This window comes from Carcharhinus amblyrhynchos, chromosome 1, assembly GCF_965287045.1.
Source record: "Carcharhinus amblyrhynchos chromosome 1, sCarAmb.v2.hapA, whole genome shotgun sequence".
Taxonomy (NCBI): Eukaryota; Metazoa; Chordata; class Chondrichthyes; order Carcharhiniformes; family Carcharhinidae; genus Carcharhinus; species Carcharhinus amblyrhynchos.
Genome location: NC_137324.1, coordinates 99,726,357 through 99,744,938, shown reverse-complemented (window position 1 = coordinate 99,744,938; position 18,582 = coordinate 99,726,357). Strand labels below are relative to the sequence as shown.

At 41.0% G+C, this 18,582-nt stretch overlaps 2 protein-coding genes across 4 annotated transcripts in view; one reads left to right on the top strand and one right to left on the bottom strand.

The window, feature by feature from the left end:
• The window catches only part of LOC145349914 (PACRG-like protein), a 48,644-nt gene extending 36,473 nt beyond the window's left edge, over positions 1–12,171 (top strand). For both annotated transcript variants that reach the window (XM_080198593.1, XM_080198584.1), the window contains exon 9: positions 11,956–12,171. In XM_080198593.1, coding sequence (XP_080054719.1) covers positions 11,956–12,012 — 57 coding nt within the window. In that variant the 3' untranslated portion in view covers positions 12,013–12,171. The remainder of the gene's footprint in view (positions 1–11,955) is intronic.
• Positions 12,172–16,888: 4,717 nt separating this feature from the next.
• Positions 16,889–18,582, bottom strand: part of kcnip4a (potassium voltage-gated channel interacting protein 4a) — an 806,015-nt gene continuing 804,321 nt past the window's right edge. For both annotated transcript variants that reach the window (XM_080198570.1, XM_080198562.1), the window contains exon 8: positions 16,889–17,723. In XM_080198570.1, coding sequence (XP_080054696.1) covers positions 17,676–17,723 — 48 coding nt within the window. In that variant the 3' untranslated portion in view covers positions 16,889–17,675. The remainder of the gene's footprint in view (positions 17,724–18,582) is intronic.

The following is an 18,582-nucleotide window of genomic DNA, read 5'->3' as shown; positions in this document are numbered from 1 at the left end:
CTAAATGATAATCAAATCCTTGTCACTCAAAGGGATTTTGAAACTACTGTTAATCAACCGTAAGTCTAGTATTTAACAAGCTTTGGAAGTTGGATCAGACTGAAAGTTGGATTAAACTCCGTTTTTCAAAATGTAGCAATCTTCTTGACGTTTTACAAATGCCAAAATTGTGTCCAGTACAGGGGTTGATTTTGACAGATATCTACACCTAGCACCTGCCAATGATTTGTTACGAACAGTTTTCAATTGTGCTTTGCATCTGTTCCATTCTGCTTGTCATGCACATTAGTTTTTAACAATCCTTGAGGAAAATTGATGTGAGGCTGGTGCCTTGTTTGCAATGGGGGAATGCTGAGCGCTAGTCGGGGACAGGGCAGGTGATGATGATTTAGGGACAAAATTAAACAAATATTTGCTAAATATGACATTTGAAATACAAATGACTCTTGATTTTCATGGAATTTTGGATTATTGAAGAAGTTTGTTATTGAAAAAACTTGTTGCTGAAGTAAAATGATCTCAGTTGTACAGAATAAAAGAGTATTTGATTTGAGCATTATGAAGCATTATATCATTGGCAAATTACAGCCTCCTGTATTCTAGTATGCATTCTCTTTCATTGTCTGATAATAGGAAACATTGGCTGCAATGTTAAAGGATTCTGCTATAATTGTGCAAAATAATTCATACTCAGTTACAGGCCATGATTGCTTTATTTATTGGTGACTATGTTGATTTAAATTTAAATTGTGATTGTCTTTTCTACTTGAAATTCAGCATTTTTTTGTATCTGAAAGGAAATTGGCAAGTAGATATTTAGACGAATAATTTTCGTCTATTCCCTTGTTTTTTTGGTATGATGGATTAGTTGCTGATATTTTCATGCCTAAGATCTGCCTGATGTTACTGTTGAATGAACTTTTTTGTTCAGGCACTCCAGAATTTTGCCTAAAACATCTGAGGATTTGATTAAAATATTTAAAATGTGATCTTATGAAGTGTTTCAAACCCTGATACAATTTTGTCCTTCCACAGGTTGAATGTGCATTGTGGAGCTTGTGGTTATTCAAAATTCTGTTTCCCATATTCCAACTTGAACTAGGTTCTTTTCACCTTTTTCCCCTGTACTTAGTCATTTACATTGGCTCCCACTTCAGAAACGCCTCTCTATTAATATTGTTGTTCTTGTTTTCAGATTTCCAGGCCAGCCCCAATTACCCCCTTCCCTCCCTCTGCCTACGATCCTCTGGTAGAGTGGTAGCGGGACCCCTTTTAGGCTCTGGCCCTACTGCCTTGGCACTGCCTGATGCCCAGTGAGCATTGCCAGTTTGCCCCTTGAGCATTGCTGGGGGCCAGGTTGGCCCTGTCCAGGGGGTAAGCCCCTTACCATGATCTCCATGGCCTTTATTCACAGTGGGGTTGGGCTGCCTGTTCCCCATTCATGGGGAACTGTTGTAAACCCAGCTGGAATGTACCGTTCCTGTTGAAGAGAGGCAGGGAGAGAGACGATCGCAGCCCAGAGACTTCAGTCCCAGGCCCACTAATGAAATTGAAATTTAAATATTTAAATCAGCTCTTCACTGATTTCAAGTGTGGAGCTGATTAGTTAAAAAAATTTAAAGCCAGAGCTGTGCAGAGGCCATGATGCCCAATCGCTGGGGCTCTACTGATGTCTCCTGGGCTAGCACAGTGTAGTGGGCTGGGAAAATCACTCTTCCCACCCCCCCTCCCCCCCACCTCCCCGATCACCTGGCTTAATATCTCCAAATGTAGTTTAGTGCTAAATTTGTTGAGTAACACTTCTGTAAAGTAAACTGAAAATGTTTATTATGCCAAAGGTGCTATATAAGTTCAAGTGTTATTGGTGGGATTGACCATTGATCATCCAAACCAATAAGCTCTAAATACGATTTTTCTGATTAATTTTGTGGACCCAGAGGGAGTATGTTCCTGCCTTTATATACACATCTCATTCGTGTTGCCGGTTACTCCTCTCTCCGTGGCCATTTTCCCCGCCACCGCCGCCCCACCCACCACACTCCCCGCACCCCCCCCCCCCCACCCCACCCCAGTGTATGGATTCCCCCAGCCCAGATTTGTGAGCTTCCTTTTGATGTGTTTCAGTGCTGACAACTTACTGGGCATTTAAAATGAGGTTGATCATGAAAATAGATCAAACTTCACATCATCATTATCAGTGGCACATGTCATGCTCTCACCATGAACAATTTGCACAATAATAGGAAATTGCATCCGTTATCTTTTGTGGAGAGCCCTTCTGCATTTATAATTTGCTAGGCACATAGCTAACATTGTATGATACAATGTGAATGTTAAACACTTGATAGACTTTGGATTCTGGAATAGTTCCAACAGATTATATTAGCTATAGGGTACAGGGTACCTAATGTAAGCCCGCTATTCAAAAAGGAGGTAGAGAGACAAAATGGAATCATTGACCAGTGAGCCTAATGTTGGTAATGGGGAAGTGCTTGAGTCTATTATCAAAGATTTCATAAGTCAGCATTTGGAAGGCAGTGGTGTAATCAAAGTCAGCATGAATTTACAAAAGGGATGAATTCTTGAAGAATCTATTGGAATTTTTTGAGGATGTACCTAATAGACTTGACCAAGGTGAACCAGTGGATGTGGTTTATTTAGACCTTCAGAAGGCTTTCAACAAGGTCAAATATAACAAACTATTATGTAAAATTAAAGCAAATGGGATTGCATGTAATGTCTTGAGATGGATAGAAAGCTGGTTAGCAAATAGGAAACAAAGAGTTGGCAGAAATGGGTCTTTTTCCGATTGGCAGTCAGTGACTAGTGGGGCTCTGTATGGATCTGTGCTAGGACCCCAACTGTTTACATTACATATTAGTGATTTGGAAAAGGGAACTGAAAGTATTATCTTCAAATTTGCAGATGATACAAAGTTGGGTGGGAGGCTGAGCTTGAGGAGGATGCAGAGATGCTTCAGCATGATTTGGACAGGCTGAGTATATTGCATCTGCCATGCATATGCCCAAACAATGTGGATAAATGTGAGGTTATTCCATTTTGGTAGCAATAATAGGAAGACAGATTATCACGTGAATGGGTTAAATTGAAAGAGGTGAATATTCAACAAGACCTTGGCGTCCTTGTGCATCAGTTGTTGAAAGTAAGCGCCTAGGTACAGCAGGCAGTAAAGAAGATAAATGGCATGTTGACCTTTGTAGCAAGAGGATTTGAGTATAGAGATAGGGATGTTTTGCTGCAATTGTATAGGATGTTAGTATAGGAGTGTATGCAGTTTTGGTGTCCTTATTTGAGGAAGGGTGCCCTTGCTATAAAGGGGAGTACAGCAAAGGTTTACCAGGCTGATTCCTGGGATGGCAGGTCTGTCATATGAGGACAGACCAAGTCAGTTAGGATTATATTCGCTGAAGTTTAGAAGAATGAGAGAGGATCTCCTAGAAACTTATAAAATTTTAACAGGGTTAGACAGGATGGATTGAGAAAGAGAATGGTGGGGGAGTCCAGAACTAAGGGTTATAGTTTGAGGATTAGGGGTAAACCTTTTAGAACTGAGGAGAATTTTTTTTATCTGGAAGATGGTGAATGTGTAGAATTCACTACCACCGAATGTTGTTGAGGCCAAAATATTGTCCGATTTCAAGAGTAGATTAGATATTGCTCTTGGGGCTAAAGGGATCAAGGGATATTAGGGGGAGGGGAGTAGTGGGATCATTCAGCTACTATCTTTTGTATTGAGCTACAATTAATCCACTGCAGGCCATTCCTGGAGCCAAGTAAGTAATTGAAGGAGATGTGTGGCAGTTTGAAAAATAACAATCAGTCGCTGACAATTCTTTAATGACAATTGTCTGTTCAATCAAGCCAAACTAATAATAGTCTGCAGGCTGAGGCAGACTGCTGTCTTAACTTGATGATGCAAACAAAGTATATTCTTGTTCAGTCGCATCTTAAGATTTAGTATGACATTGGTGTAGAAACGCCTCCAATTGTTAATTTATGATATCATATCACCATTATGTAGCCCTGTGAACAATACGCATTTATTTACCAGGAGCCTCGCACATAAGATTTTTGCTGTTTAGTATGATTACTTCAAATATCCTTTGCCTATATCATATTTTTCTTTAGTTTGGTATTACTGTTAGATTGTACATTTTCTCTACCCCATTCTCTTCCACACCCATGTTAAATTGTTCAGGAAATATGTTTACTTAAATAATATTGTTCTGCAGTTTAAAATCCTATGTTCAAATTTTTATTCAACTCAAATCTAACCTACTTTGTGACCACTCGATCGTTGGGTTCACATTTTGGAAATCAGGATATACATTGCACAGATTTTCACTGGTGGGTTCCATGCCACAGATGCAGAACTCTAAATTTACTGCAATAAAGTCAATATACCTGACTATAATGTTACTGATTTCATCTTCACCCTAACTTCCCAAATTAATAGGCCATCCTGAACTTATTTATGACAGCATCTCATAGGTCATGTGTTAATGCTCTGGTGCTTTCAGCACTATTTCATTCTCTTTTCCTTTTTGAATTTAATGCTTTTGTATAAAATTTGAATAAAATATATATGAAAAGGAAAATAAAAGACAATTATATGTAGAAATCACTTCTCCTTGTCACCAGTCTTTTATTTACATTATGTTTTTAAGACTTTTTCTTTTTTCTCCCATGGCAATGAGCTAATTGTCACGGATGGGCCAAAGCTATTTATCTCTCAGTAATGAATCTTCAGTGCTAGTAAATGAGCAGACAACATGACTGCAACAGATCCATTTATCTCTTGTTCCAGAGACGGAATGTCTTAACACATGCCTAAAGTTGAATGGTCAGTAGAACCACAAGTTTACAATATTTAATTCTCTTGGCTCCATTAAGTTTATTCTCATTCTAGAACAATCTAATTGGTCTCATTGCCCTAATCCATCTCCTTAGCCTTGTATCTTCCTCTGTTTCAAAAATCTCTGCTATTTTTCTTTACTGGATTTAATGGCCTTGGCAAAATGTTCACTACTGCAGCCACCCTCTGTGTACAGAATTTTCTCCTAATCTCTTTTTTTAAATTAATTGTCCTTTGTATTTGAACAGAGGGAATAGTCATTCCCGATTCACCATTCTTTCCTAATTTTAAAATTCTCTATTAAATCCCCTCATCTTGCAATGTTAAAGTGGAAATATTTCCCATCCTTCTAGTCCCTTCTCGTAACTGTAGTCTTCATTCCCTGTGCTCAGCCTACACTGCTAAATCACCCTCAATCCCATGCATCTGCATTTTCTGCAGTAGCCTACCATGGGGGCATTTATACATAATGCCCCCTTCTAAAACTGAACCGAATGCGCTTGGCTGATTTATTCATTTTTTTATTCATCTATTTATTTCCATAATAATAAATCTCCAACACTGCCGAAACACTGTTTTCTTGGTATATCTACCTGCACATTTGGGTAAATTCATGTTTAAACCATTTGATCTGTCAAACACAGCTCTCAATGTCTTTCCATTGAGTGGGCATTCCCATTCATTCTCCACACCTTCCCTAATATATTCACACATTTACATTATTGCATTTAAATCAGTCAGCTGATTCCTGCAACCTGTCTAGATCTTTATGCTTTATCTTTATCTTGCAGTTTATCAAATCTCTCACTGAAGAGATAGGAGAGGCACTAAATGAATACTTTTCGTCAGTATTCATGCAGGAAAAAGTCAGTGTAGTCGAGGAGAATACTGAGATACAGGCTTTTAGACTAGATGGGATTGAGGTACTTAAGGAGGAGGTGTCAGCAATTCTTGAGGGTATAAAAATAGATAAGTGCCCTGGGCCGGATGGGATTTACCCTAGGATTCTCTGGGAGGCTAGGGAGGAGATTGCAAAGCCTTTGGCTTTGATCTTCATGTCATTATTGGCTACAGGTATAGTGCTGGAAGACTGGAGGATAGCAAATGTTGCCCCCTTGTTCAAGAAGGGGAGTAGAGACCATCCTGGGAATTACAGACCGCTGAACCTTACTTCTGTTGTGGGCAAAGTTTTGGAAAGAATTATAAGGGATAGGATTTATAATCATCTAGAGAGAAATAAATTGATTAGGGATAGTCAACACGGTTTTTTGAAGGGTAGGTCGTGCCTTACAAACCTTATTGAGTTTTTTGAAAAGGTGACCAAAGAGGTGGATAAGGGTAAGGTAGTTGACGTGGTGTATATGGATTTTAGCAAAGCGTTTGATAAGGTTCCCCATGGTAGGCTACTGCAAAAAATGCAGATGCTTGGGATTGAGGGTGATTTAGTAGTTTGGATCAGGAATTGGCTAGCTGATAGAAGACAGAGTGTGGTGGTTGATGGGAAATAGTCAACCTGGAGTTCAGTTACAAGTGGTGTACCTCAAGGATCTGTTTTGGGGCCACTGCTGTTTGTCATTTTTATAAATGACCTAGATGAGGGTGTAGAAGGATGGATTAGTAAATTTGCTGACGACACCAAAGTCAGAGGAGCTGTAGACAGTGAGGATGGATGATACAGTTTGCAGAGAGACATAGATAAGCTGCAGAGCTGGGCTTAGAGGTGGCAAATGGAGTTTAATGCGGAAAAGTGTGAGATGATTCACTTTGGTAAGAGTAACAGGAATACAGAATTTAGGGCTAATGGAAGGACTCTTGGTAGTGTCGACGAGCAGAGAGATCTCGGTGTACATGTGCACGGATCCCTGAAAGCTGGCACCCAGGTTGATAAGGTTGTTAAGAAGGCATACGGTGTGTTAGCTTTTATTGGTAGAGGGATTGAATTTCGGAGCCATGAGGTCATGTTGCAACTGTACAAAACTCTGGTGCGGCCGCACTTGGAGTATTTCATACAGTTCTGGTTGCCGCATTATAAGAGGGATGTGGAGGCATTGGAAAGGGTGCAGAGGAGGTTTACCAGGATGTTGCCTGGTATGGTGGGAAGGTCTTATGAGGAAAGGCTGAGGGACTTGAGGTGGTTTGGAGGAGCTCCAGCTCAGGGTAAATGAGCTGGCCTCTGAGCTACAGACACTGAGGCTCATCAAGGGGAGAGAGGGTGCCATTGTCAATGGGGTGCAAGTGACATCCACCCCCCCTAGACTGGCTAATTCTAAGGGTCAGGGACAAGAGGGGGCTGCTGGGAAGAGGAAGGGGGGTGAGGAGTGGAGGCCTCAGCCTCTTAATCTGCATAACAGGTTTGAGGTTCTTGCTTCCAGTCTGGACGAGAACGAGGCAGGTGAGGTTGGTGAGCAAACTGCACACGGTACAGTGCTGCAGCAGGACATAGGCAAAGAGAAAGGGAAAAGGAACATAGTAGTTATTGGGGATAGTGGGGTGAAGGGTATTGACACTGTCCTTTGTCACAATGACAAAGTGCACAGAAGGGTGTGTTGTCTGCCTGGTGCTCGGGTCCGGGATGTCGCAGCTGGGCTGCAGAGGAACCTGGAGTGGGAGGGTGAGAATCCGGTCGTTGTGGTACATGTGGGTGCCGGCGACGTAAGCAAAATGCAGACTGAGGATCTGGGGAGGGAGTATGAAAAGCTTGGAATGGAATTAAAAAGTAGAATCGACAAGGTGGTTATCTCTGGGCTACTGCCTGAACCGTGTGCAGATGGGCGTAGGGTTGACAGGATTAAGGAAGTGAATGGGTGGCTCAGGGATTGGTGTGGGAGGAATGGGTTTGAATTTATGGGGCATTGGCACCAGTATTGGGGTAGGTGGGACCTGTTCGGGAGGGATGGGGTTGGTCTGAACCGTGCTGGGACCAGAGTGCTGGCGAATCGAGTAAAGAGGACTGTAGACAGGGCTTTAAACTAATTAGGGGGGGGGAGGGTGTGAGGGTAGGTGACCTTACGAGGTCTAAAGTTAAGGAGAGTGTACATGTAAGGGAAGAGGCCGAGGATGTCCCAATAATAGAGGGAGTAGGGGGCGTGAGTATAGTTGGTGGCGTTGCGGCAAATAGGGTCCAGGTGAAGGCTGGGATGAAAGCACTTTATCTGAATGCACGAAGCATTCGGAATAAAGTGGATGAGCTGATGGCGCAGATCGACACAAATGGATACGATCTGGTGGCCATTACAGAGATGTGGCTGCAGGGTGACAGGGACTGGGAGCTGAATGTACAGGGCTATCAAGTGTTTAGGAAGGATAGACAGGAGGGAAAAGGGGGGGGCGTAGCTCTGCTGATTAAGGATAGCATCACGGTGGTAGCAAGGGATGATATTGGAGCCAAGGAGCAGAGGGTGGAATCGTTGTGGGTGGAGATTAGGAACAGCAAAGGGAGGAAGATGCTGGTGGGTGTCGTCTATAGGCCCCCGAATAATGATCTGGAGATGGGGCGGGCTGTTAACGCGCAAATAAGTGCGGCGTGCAGGAATGGGACGACCGTAGTTATGGGGGATTTCAATCTGCATATTGATTGGTCGACCCATGTTGGACGTGGGGGGCTCGAGGAAGAGTTCTTGGAATGCTGCCGGGATAGTTTCCTCGAACAGTGTGTGTTGGAGCCGACGAGGGAGCGAGCTATCTTGGATCTGGTGCTATGTAATGAAGCGGGTAGAATTAGGGACCTTGTGGTGAAGGATCCTCTTGGGGAGAGTGATCATTGTATGGTGGAGTTTCTGGTGCAGATGGAGGAGGAGAAAGTGGGTTCCCGGACACGCGTCCTTTGTTTGAATAGAGGGAAATACGGTAGGATGAGAGAAGAATTGGCGAATGTGGACTGGGAGAGCGCGTTGGAGGGAGGGTCTGTTGAGGAGCAGTGGAGGATCTTTAAGGAGATCTTTCTTGGTGCTCAACGGAAATTTATTCCGATGGTCAAAAAGGATAGTAGGAGGAGAGGTAATAAGCCGTGGATAACGAAGGAGGTGAAGGAAAGTGTTAAACTAAAAGCGGAGGAATTTAGAGTAGCTAAGAGTAGTGGGCGAGAAGAGGATTGGGAGAGGTTTAAATGTCAACAAAGATTGACAAAGAAGTTGATAAGGAAGGGTAGGAGAAACTATGAAGCTGGGCTAGCAATTAATATAAAAAAGGATAGCAAGAGTTTTTATAAATATATAAAAAGGAAGAGGCTGGCTAGGGTGAATGTTGGTCCTTTAGAGGATGAGAAAGGGGACCTAGTGGTAGGGGATGGGGATATGGCTAAGGTATTGAATAACTTTTTTGTTTCTGTCTTCACGGAGGAGGACGTGAATAATTTGCCGGGTGTTAGCGATGGAAAGGTGGTAGGACTGGAGGGTCTTAATGACATTACTGTTACTAGAAAGGCGGTGCTCAACAGACTGGAGGGGCTGATTGTGGACAAGTCCCCAGGACCGGATGGAATGCATCCGAGGGTTCTGAAAGAAATGGCGGAGGTGATAGTGGATGCCTTGGTGGTTATTTTCCAAACGTCGCTGGATTCCGGGGAAGTGCCGGATGATTGGAAAACGGCTAATGTTACGCCGTTGTTTAAGAAGGGTGCCAGGCAAAAGGCAGGGAATTATAGGCCGGTTAGTTTAACGTCTGTGGTAGGTAAAATGTTAGAATCTGTCATTAAGGAGGAAATTGCGAGGCATCTTGAAGGGAATTGCTTGATAGAGCAGACGCAGCACGGTTTCATTAAAGGGAAGTTGTGTCTGACAAATTTACTGGAGTTCTATGAGGATGTGTCTAGGGCGGTGGATAGAGGAGAGCCGGTGGATGTGGTCTTTCTAGATTTTCAGAAGGCGTTTGACAAAGTGCCTCACGAGAGGTTATTGCAGAAGGTCGAGGGACATGGAGTTGGGGGTAGGGTGTTAGCGTGGATAGAGGATTGGTTGTCAAATAGGAGGCAGAGAGTGGGGGTCAACGGGTGCTATTCAGATTGGCGGATGGTGACTAGTGGAGTGCCCCAGGGGTCGGTGCTGGGGCCTCAGCTTTTTACCATTTATATAGATGATCTGGAGGAGGGAACCGAGTGTAGAGTGTCGAAATTTGCTGATGACACCAAGATTGGGGGAACGGCAAATTGTGCGGAGGGTGTGGAGAGTCTGCAGAAGGATCTAGATAGGCTGGGCGAATGGGCCAGGAAATGGCAAATGGAATTTAATGTTGGCAAATGTGAGGTGGTACACTTTGGTAGGAAAAATGGTAGGAAGGACTATTACTTACGGGGCGAAAAACTGCAGCAGGCGACGGTGCAGAGGGACCTCGGGGTCCTTGTGCATGAGTCGCAAAAACCCAGCTTGCAGGTGCAGCAGGTGGTCAGGAAGGCGAATGGGATGCTGGCCTTCATAGCGAGGGGGATTGAATATAAAAGTAGGGAGGTCTTGCTGCAGCTGTATAGGGCATTGGTGAGGCCGCAACTGGAGTACTGTGTGCATTTTTGGGCGCCGCACCTGCGCAAAGATATTTTGGCCTTGGAGGGAGTGCAGAGGAGGTTTACTAGGCTGATACCGGAGTTGAGGGGGTTGAGCTATGAGGAGAGGTTGAATAAACTGGGCTTGTACTCGTTAGAGTTTAGAAGAATGAGAGGAGATCTCATTGAGACGTATAAGATGATGAATGGGATGGATAGGATAGAGGTGGAGAGACTCTTCCCGCTCAAAAAAGACAATAGGACTAGGGGGCACAGCCTCAAGATAAAGGGGGGGCGGTTTAGAACGGAGTTGAGGAGGAACTTCTTCACTCAAAGGGTGGTGAATCTCTGGAATTCTCTGCCCGTTGAAGTGGTGGAGGCTGCCTCGCTAAATATTTTTAAGACGTGGGTTGATGGGTTTTTGATAGGAGAGGGGATTAAGGGTTATGGGGAGAGGGCGGGAAAGTGGAACTGAGCAGCGACAGATCAGCCATGATCTTATTGAATGGCGGGGCAGGCTCGAAGGGCTGGATGGCCTACTCCTGCTCCTATTTCTTATGTTCTTATGTTTTCGTTAGAAAGAAGAAGGTTGAGAGGTGACCTAATTGAGGCATACATGATCAGAGGATTAGATAGGGAGGATAGTGAGAGGCTTTTTCCTCAGATGGTGATGGCTAACATGAGGGGACATAGCTTTAAATTAAGGGGTGGTAATTATAGGATGGATGTCAGAGGTAGGTTCTTTACTCAGAGGGTAGTAAGGGCATGGAATGCTCTGCCTGCAGCAGTTGTGGACTCGCCAACTTTAAGGGCATTCAAATGGTCAGTGGATAGGCATATGGATAACATTGGAATAGTTTAGGTTAGAGGGCCATTAGATTGGTTCCACTGGTCGGTGCAACATCGAGGGACGAAGGGCCTGTACTGTGCTGTAATATTCTATGTTCTATATTAATGAATATTTGACATATTTGTGGTTCTGTGAAAAAGGTGTGGTAGATTTGTTTCAGCGTGATTAGTCACAAGAATGTATTACAACTTTCATTATCTTAAAGCAGTGAAAGTATTTTGTATTCTACATTTTTTCCACTAGCTTACATAACTAAATTCTAGTTAATTTATTTGATCAAATGGCCTCTTAATATTTAGTGTTATCGTCCTGCTCTCTCTCATTCACTTTTGATAGAAGAACGTTAGATTGTAGTTTCATGGCAGATTAACAGCTGTGTTGATCAAAATTCTTTCACACATACTTACACACGTTTAAATTGTAGTATGAAGGATTTTGGAACTACTTCCTGCCAATACGATTGGTGCTAATTGTACATTAATGTGATTTGTTGGTGTGCTAGTGTGGACTTCTAGTCTGAATTTATAAACAGCAGGTTCTCATTCATTCCAAGGAACCTGGGGAAGTTACCATGTAGTTAAAGAAAAAATGGAGGATAATGAACCTGAGTTCTTATTGCACACTTCTGAGTGGCTAATTACAAAGTGGCATTGGCTCAACTCTCAGAGCCCTGTAAAATGACGGAGGGTTGAGAATTTGTTTGACAGAATATTTTTGCTAAAAATATTCTCACTAAGTTTCTATTTTATGTTGCAGGAGAGTCTGGTCATCATTAAATCCAAAATTCCTACCTATTGCTCTATTTACACTTGAGAAAAAGACAAAACTTCTGCCTTTGGTCAGTACATTTTTGCATTAGGAAGGAAATCAGATGACAGAAACATCTTGCAATAGTCTTGTCGAATAATGTGATGTACTGTTTCATTTTATGTAGTTTTGCAGACAAAATCCAATAAATATCCTAATGTTGAATTGAAGGTGAATCGCATTATTCTTTAATGAAGAAAACAATTGTGTTGACCTGGTCAACAATTTGTTTTTCTCTTGTTGCTATGAGAAAAGCAATGTCTATAAAGTTATCTGAATTTGTGCATAACACCAAGTTGAACCTATGCTATAGGAATAGGAATATTTGGAAATGTTTAACATTGAGGAGAAAAAGTATAATATTTTACTGCTAAATTTGGAAATATTAATCATTGATACAAGATGGTTAGATGGCTAGCCACAGTGAAACACTAAGCAATTTTTAGATGAATATCAACAAGTCTTTCAAAGGTAGAACAGTAGATTAAGATAGAAAATACAATTTACAAATTCATTGCACACAATGAGACTCCAAACCTCCAGGCCACTTTTAGTCCTTGGGCCCTTGCATTCTAACTCTTAAAGTTTGGTTGTTCAGTTATTTTTGTACAATAGCAAAATACTGGAAACATATTAAATGGAAAGCAACAACAGCTTTAGCAATTAAAAAATGCCACACTCAGTCATTTTAACTACATTCTTTTTATGTATCACCAAAAAGGAGCCATGAACAATAGTATTCACTGGGTCACTATTTTCTATTGGAAGAAATATATTAATAACCTGAAAAATGTGAAATATTTGTATTGTGTGATGTATGGCGGAAGGGGAGTAAAAATGTCTATAAAATTAGAAATTGCATTTGTTGAGGGAAATTGTAGGTTTTTTGGTTACTGTAATGACCCTCATTATTCACAAGAAATGAGCATATCAGGGGTGAGAACAAAAAATTAATCAAACTCAGATGTCGGAGCAACTTGTGATTGAACCTGCTAATTTCTGGTTCTGATTTCACAATTATTCAATCAAATTGTCAGATTATATTGCTGTATTAATTTGGAAAATAACTTTCGAGTACACTATTTAGTTTTGAAAGTGAAAACTATGTCAGTACTCTTGTCTGGTCACATTTACTCGATCCAAAAATCCAGACTGCATGATCTTTAAAGATGATTTTTCCAACGTTTCAAATGCACAAGGCATGTCACCCACCCGGGGCACAGGTGGGAAGTAAATGTGCTTTCAGGGGCTGAACTTCCATAGCGAGAGCACAAAGACAGAAAATTCACATTTTGACACAGCCTTGCTTTGTCTTTTCTTCATAATGACTCAAAACATTGGGTGGAATTTTTATATCCCCTCCCACCAGTCCTTGGACTTTTTAATGACTCCATGGAACTCGTTGCCTCAACCTCAGCTGTGGATCCTGGGGAGTACTTAAATGTAGTGGGATGATGAAGAAGAAACCGTAGACACTTAGTGAGCATAGGTGAATATAGGCACTATTGCAGTAAGGTTTCCATTTTGTTTTGACCGTTCGTAAAATTTTGTTTACCCACAGAGCCTCCATGCTGTCTGTCCATGCCAAGCTTGGGGGTACCAACACACCCAGTGCCTTAACCCTATTGAATATGGCAATGCTGTGTCCTCCCTCTCTCTTGCCACCCTCCAATAAGGAAGGGCAGTCTCTCAGCTACAATATGGACAGCAACTCAGAAAGGGGGAAACAGGGAATGCTGCCTACATATCAGCCTTCACAACCCCTTTGAGCAAGGGGCGCCCCATAAAGGGAAGGTAAGGCCTGCAAGTGACCTCTCCTCCCAAAATGGCAACTTTGAGACCCTACCTCCCAGCCCGATGTTAAATCTATTTCCGTTCCGAGTCCTTTCCTGTACCCCATTAGCACTGCAAATCATGGAGGGTGCTGGCTTCCTGAGCACCGAATTCACCCTCTGAGGTGAAGGCGCCAGGTTCGTGCTTCTGTAGATCTGTTGTAAATGGTGCTGGCATGATGTCACACAAGCCTCAGCTGAAAATTGTGTGCAGACTCAGTGACCAGGGAATGTGTTTTAATGACATGCTAATGTGTTCTGCGGTCCTGTGGCATGTTTCAGACCACTCTACCAGCAAGCGGCTGGGACAAGAGGAACTTGGGAACACATCGGCGTGAATTACGCTATCCAGATTTTGAGCCTGCACTGCCATTTCTCCAGATGGAGAGTGCGGGCTCAAAAATCACCCCCTATGTGGGCAATGCCAATAGAACAACAGTTGGTAGAACAGTGGGTGTATAGTGGAAAAGTTAGGTTACTCACAGTAACACTGGATTGTGCATGCGAATATGGCTTTTGTTCACTAGGAAAAAGAGGATGCTTGTATCTTAAGTTCAATATGAAAGGGGGAATGTTTGGGTTTTGAGATGTAACTTGTCTGCTTGACAGCTCAGGCTTTCTGTAGTTATGTGACCATATGTTATGCGTCTGCTTCTGGGGAGGCAGACATTTTAAGATCAGCTTCAACAAAGTTTCTCACTGAAACACACTAAAAAGCAACAACTGTCCTTATACTTGCAACATACTTATCTACTTGGGCTTTGAAAGCTATAATTGATTTTGTCTTCACCACCCTTTCAAGCAGTGCATTTCAGATCCTAATCATTCACTGCGATTAAAGTATTTTTTTCTTATACCATTAAACTGTATTCCCTGATTTTTAATCCTTACACCAATTGGAACAGTTACTTTCTAAGCCCTTTAAGACTTCAGATATCTCTATCCAATCCCCTCTCAACCTTATCTCTGAGGAGAACAACTCCAATGTATTAACATCATCCCTATTTCTACCCATGTTTCAATTGCAGAGTAAACGTCTCTTGGATATTCACTTCATGGAACCACTATAGTCTTTGTTACAAGCTGATTTAATCTATTCACAATTCCAAATCCATTTTAAAAGCAGCTTCATATTGGGGAACTCAAAATCCTCTTCTTTTTAAGTTTGGGTTTAGATAAAGCTAAAGTAATAAGTTGAGAAACTGAAAAAGAAACAAAAAATGTTGCCTGTCATTGTCTGAAATGCAGAGGCAACAAAATATTTCTATAATTGTTATATTTTTAAAGTTGTTTTATAGTTATGATCTAATACAAAGGAGTAGTTCAGAAGACAATGAGAAACCTATTCATTGATTTGGTATACACTTGACACAAGCAATGTTATGTGCAATGCAATGGCTTCCATTCTGAGAATGAATATGTCTCTGGGTTTGCAGTCTTGTGCCCAAAAATAAGAAACTAGTTCTGATGCAAATCTTCAGATACTGGAATACTATTATCCATTCCACAGGGGCAGAGAAAGTCAAAAGGAAACTCCATAAGAGGTTTTTTAAAGAAAATATTTATTTTGATAGGTTAAATAGAAAAAGTATTTTTCCTCTTGTTTAAATACATAGAACCCTACAGTGCAGAAAGAGACCCTTCGGCCCATTGAGTCTGCACCAAACACAATCCCACCCAGGCCCATATCCCTACATATTATACCCACTAATCCCCTCTAACCTCTGCTACCCTGGACACTAAGGGGCAATTTCTTAGCATGTCCAATCAACCTAACCCCGCACATCTTTGGACTGTGGGAGGAAACCCACACAGACACGAGGAGAATGTGCAAACTCCACACAGACAGTGACCCGAGCTGAGAATCGAACCCAGGACGCTGGGTCTGTGAAGCAGCAGTGCTAACCCACTGTGCGTCAGTGATGATGGGAATCAACCAAAATGGACAGAATGTGCATTCTTCTTAACTGCCCATTACTAGTATGTTTGAATATAAGGGGTGGTGGTACTTTAGTCTTTGAATGAGTGTCCTAATTGAGTGATTCTAGCAGCAAGCTTTTTTGTCAGTTTTTAAAATTGGGAAAGCTATTTATTATTGCCTACAGACCCTGGCAATTTAAAAATGTATTTCCTTAATCACCCCTTTCATTAACACAAACAAAGATTATGTACAGATGAAGGTAAAACAATGCAGTTACAACCGATAATTATCTCAGTCTTTTTTGTGGCGGGCCTGTAGTTTCTTAGATGAAATTGATGCTTTAGTTTAAATGAGGTCTTCTGAAGCATTGGATTTTCATTAAGCTGTAATAAATATCAAATTTCCTGAAGGTTCATTCTCACTTAAACTCAAATTGAACAGGTTTCCTACTTTTAAGGTATTGTTTAGTACTTTGGCTGCTTGGATGACTTGCTGTAGATTTGAAGGCTTTTGGTGGAATTCCGATTGCAGGCAGCTTCTTGCTGATTTTGTTTTAAAAACTAGACAACTAAAATAGCTACCTCATTATGTGACTTCTGCAAGTTCACTATCTTTTTCCAAATAAGGTGAGTGGCTAGATTGATTATGCATCCTGTGTTATGGATTGCACACCTTGAGAGTTTGAGACGGTCAGCATTTGAATGAAACATTCAATTTGAAATTACCCTTTAGAATTCATATCAGGAAAAGGCATTAAAATGAACGTCAGTCTGGGAAGTTCCTTGTGTTCCTTCTTGAGACAAGGGATATGTTTCAATCTATAATAGAAGTCGTGTGATTCTAGGGTGGCCATCTCTTTTTTGCTGTCGTGTCAATTTTAAAAATATAAAAATTAGTTTGAAGTTCAGAATTTACAGGAAACTGACAATGAGCACCAAGTAGACTGAGCAGTGAGGTTAAGAGTAATATATTTATGCAGAAGCTTATTTAATCATGGGATATGTCCTCACCAGGAATTGCTGAGGCTAAAATCGTTGCTGTTTGGATAAAGCTTATGACATGATCTTGAAAAGCTTTTATGGACTGAAACAAACCAACACCAGAAATTTCCCTTTGATAAACTCTCTCTTTATTGTTGTGGACTGTTTATTTGTTTTACAAAATGTACACCTATTAATACACAAAGTCACTGTTGTAAATCTTAGATGCAATGGGGCTGCACTCTTCCTCAATTCTTACATTGTGAATTAATCAGAGCAGCATTCTTTAGGATTCCATCCATATACCTGAAATAGTAATAAGACTCCTACCTTATCAATAAAAGGTGCTGTGTTTACTCTAGTTAAGAAACCATGATGTAAAATGGATGGTATGTTATATTTCACGTGTCTCTTTTTTTCCTCCACCTTGATCTATGTATTATTAAAATGGGCCATTAGTTCACGTTTAGGTATTCCTTATTTCAATTTCCAAACAGTCTGTAGCAAGTCAGAAGTGCTGTACTACATAGCCACACACCCAAACTCACACACTCTCGCACATACAAAATCTGCCTCTCACCACAGGACCAAAAGTATTGTCAGAGTAGTGATGTAACCACAGACTTCATTATCTTTCAGAAGGCTCAGATCCTTAATTTAGGAAAGCATGCATTCTACATGTGCAACTAACTCAAAAAGATATTAAATAATAAACTCCATTCTTAATTTCATGACATGTATATGTTCATAACTCTAAAAAATATATTAACTAGTTGAAAGCTTTACATCTGAACAAAGCTCGCTTGCATAATACATTATCTCAGCTGTTGCTGAGTTCAGTTATAACTGTAGTGGTTTCTCCACTGTTCACAGTCACTCATCCTTTAATATAGAATCTTTGAAGTTGTCCATTAAAGTGCTTGATTGTTGCTGTTTTTAAATGATATTTTCAAAGAGCTGCATGGATTTCATGATGTTTTCATCCTGTGCAGAAGAAAACAGAAAACTATGAACAGAAAACATTCTACACTGATCAGTTAAACCCAAGAGACTTAAACCCTTCCAGGTGAATCTTCAAAAGATATTTCCAGCCCATTGATCTCATCCCTGCAGAATACTAACTCTGCATCTTCCCATTACAAATTCAGTTACTTAGAAGTATTTCAGTGTTCAGGTTTCAGGCCACATTGCCTGGACCCACACACAACCTGTGAATCACTATCTTTGTAAAGAAATACTTCCTACATCTGGCCTTCACATCCTTGAAACTCTTCACCTGACCACTAAAATGGAGATGATTGGCGAGCACAGTTTTGAGCGTTCCCTAGGGAAATAGCAAGACCTTCTTGTGAGTGGCATGTTGGAAGACTAAGCCATTATAATAATAGTGAATTATTAATCATAAAAAGAGTGACCATCTTCCTGACCACAGTTGGACATTCAACATTTCCCAATGAACAATACCCTCACTTGGAATTTGGAGCTACATTAACTATATGCATTTTGTATTTTTGAATAAAATATCACTTTTACATTAATGATACTTCAGATAATTTAAAAACAGTGCCCCTAAATCATTTGCGTATTATTACAAATATACTGTCAATAAAGTGGAAAATGCCTTGCACTGAGCACAGTAGTCCTCATTTTACTTTGGATAATGACAACTATATTTATTATCTTTAATAATTTTTAGGAGTAAAAAGAACTAAAATAAAATTGTGAGTAACTAGCCTGCCGTCCAATCAATGCTATCAAGATAACCAACTATGGATACCTAGTGTTTAGCATCAAAATAGTCAGTTCTTAAACTATTGTTAACTAACCAAGCTATTGTATTTTA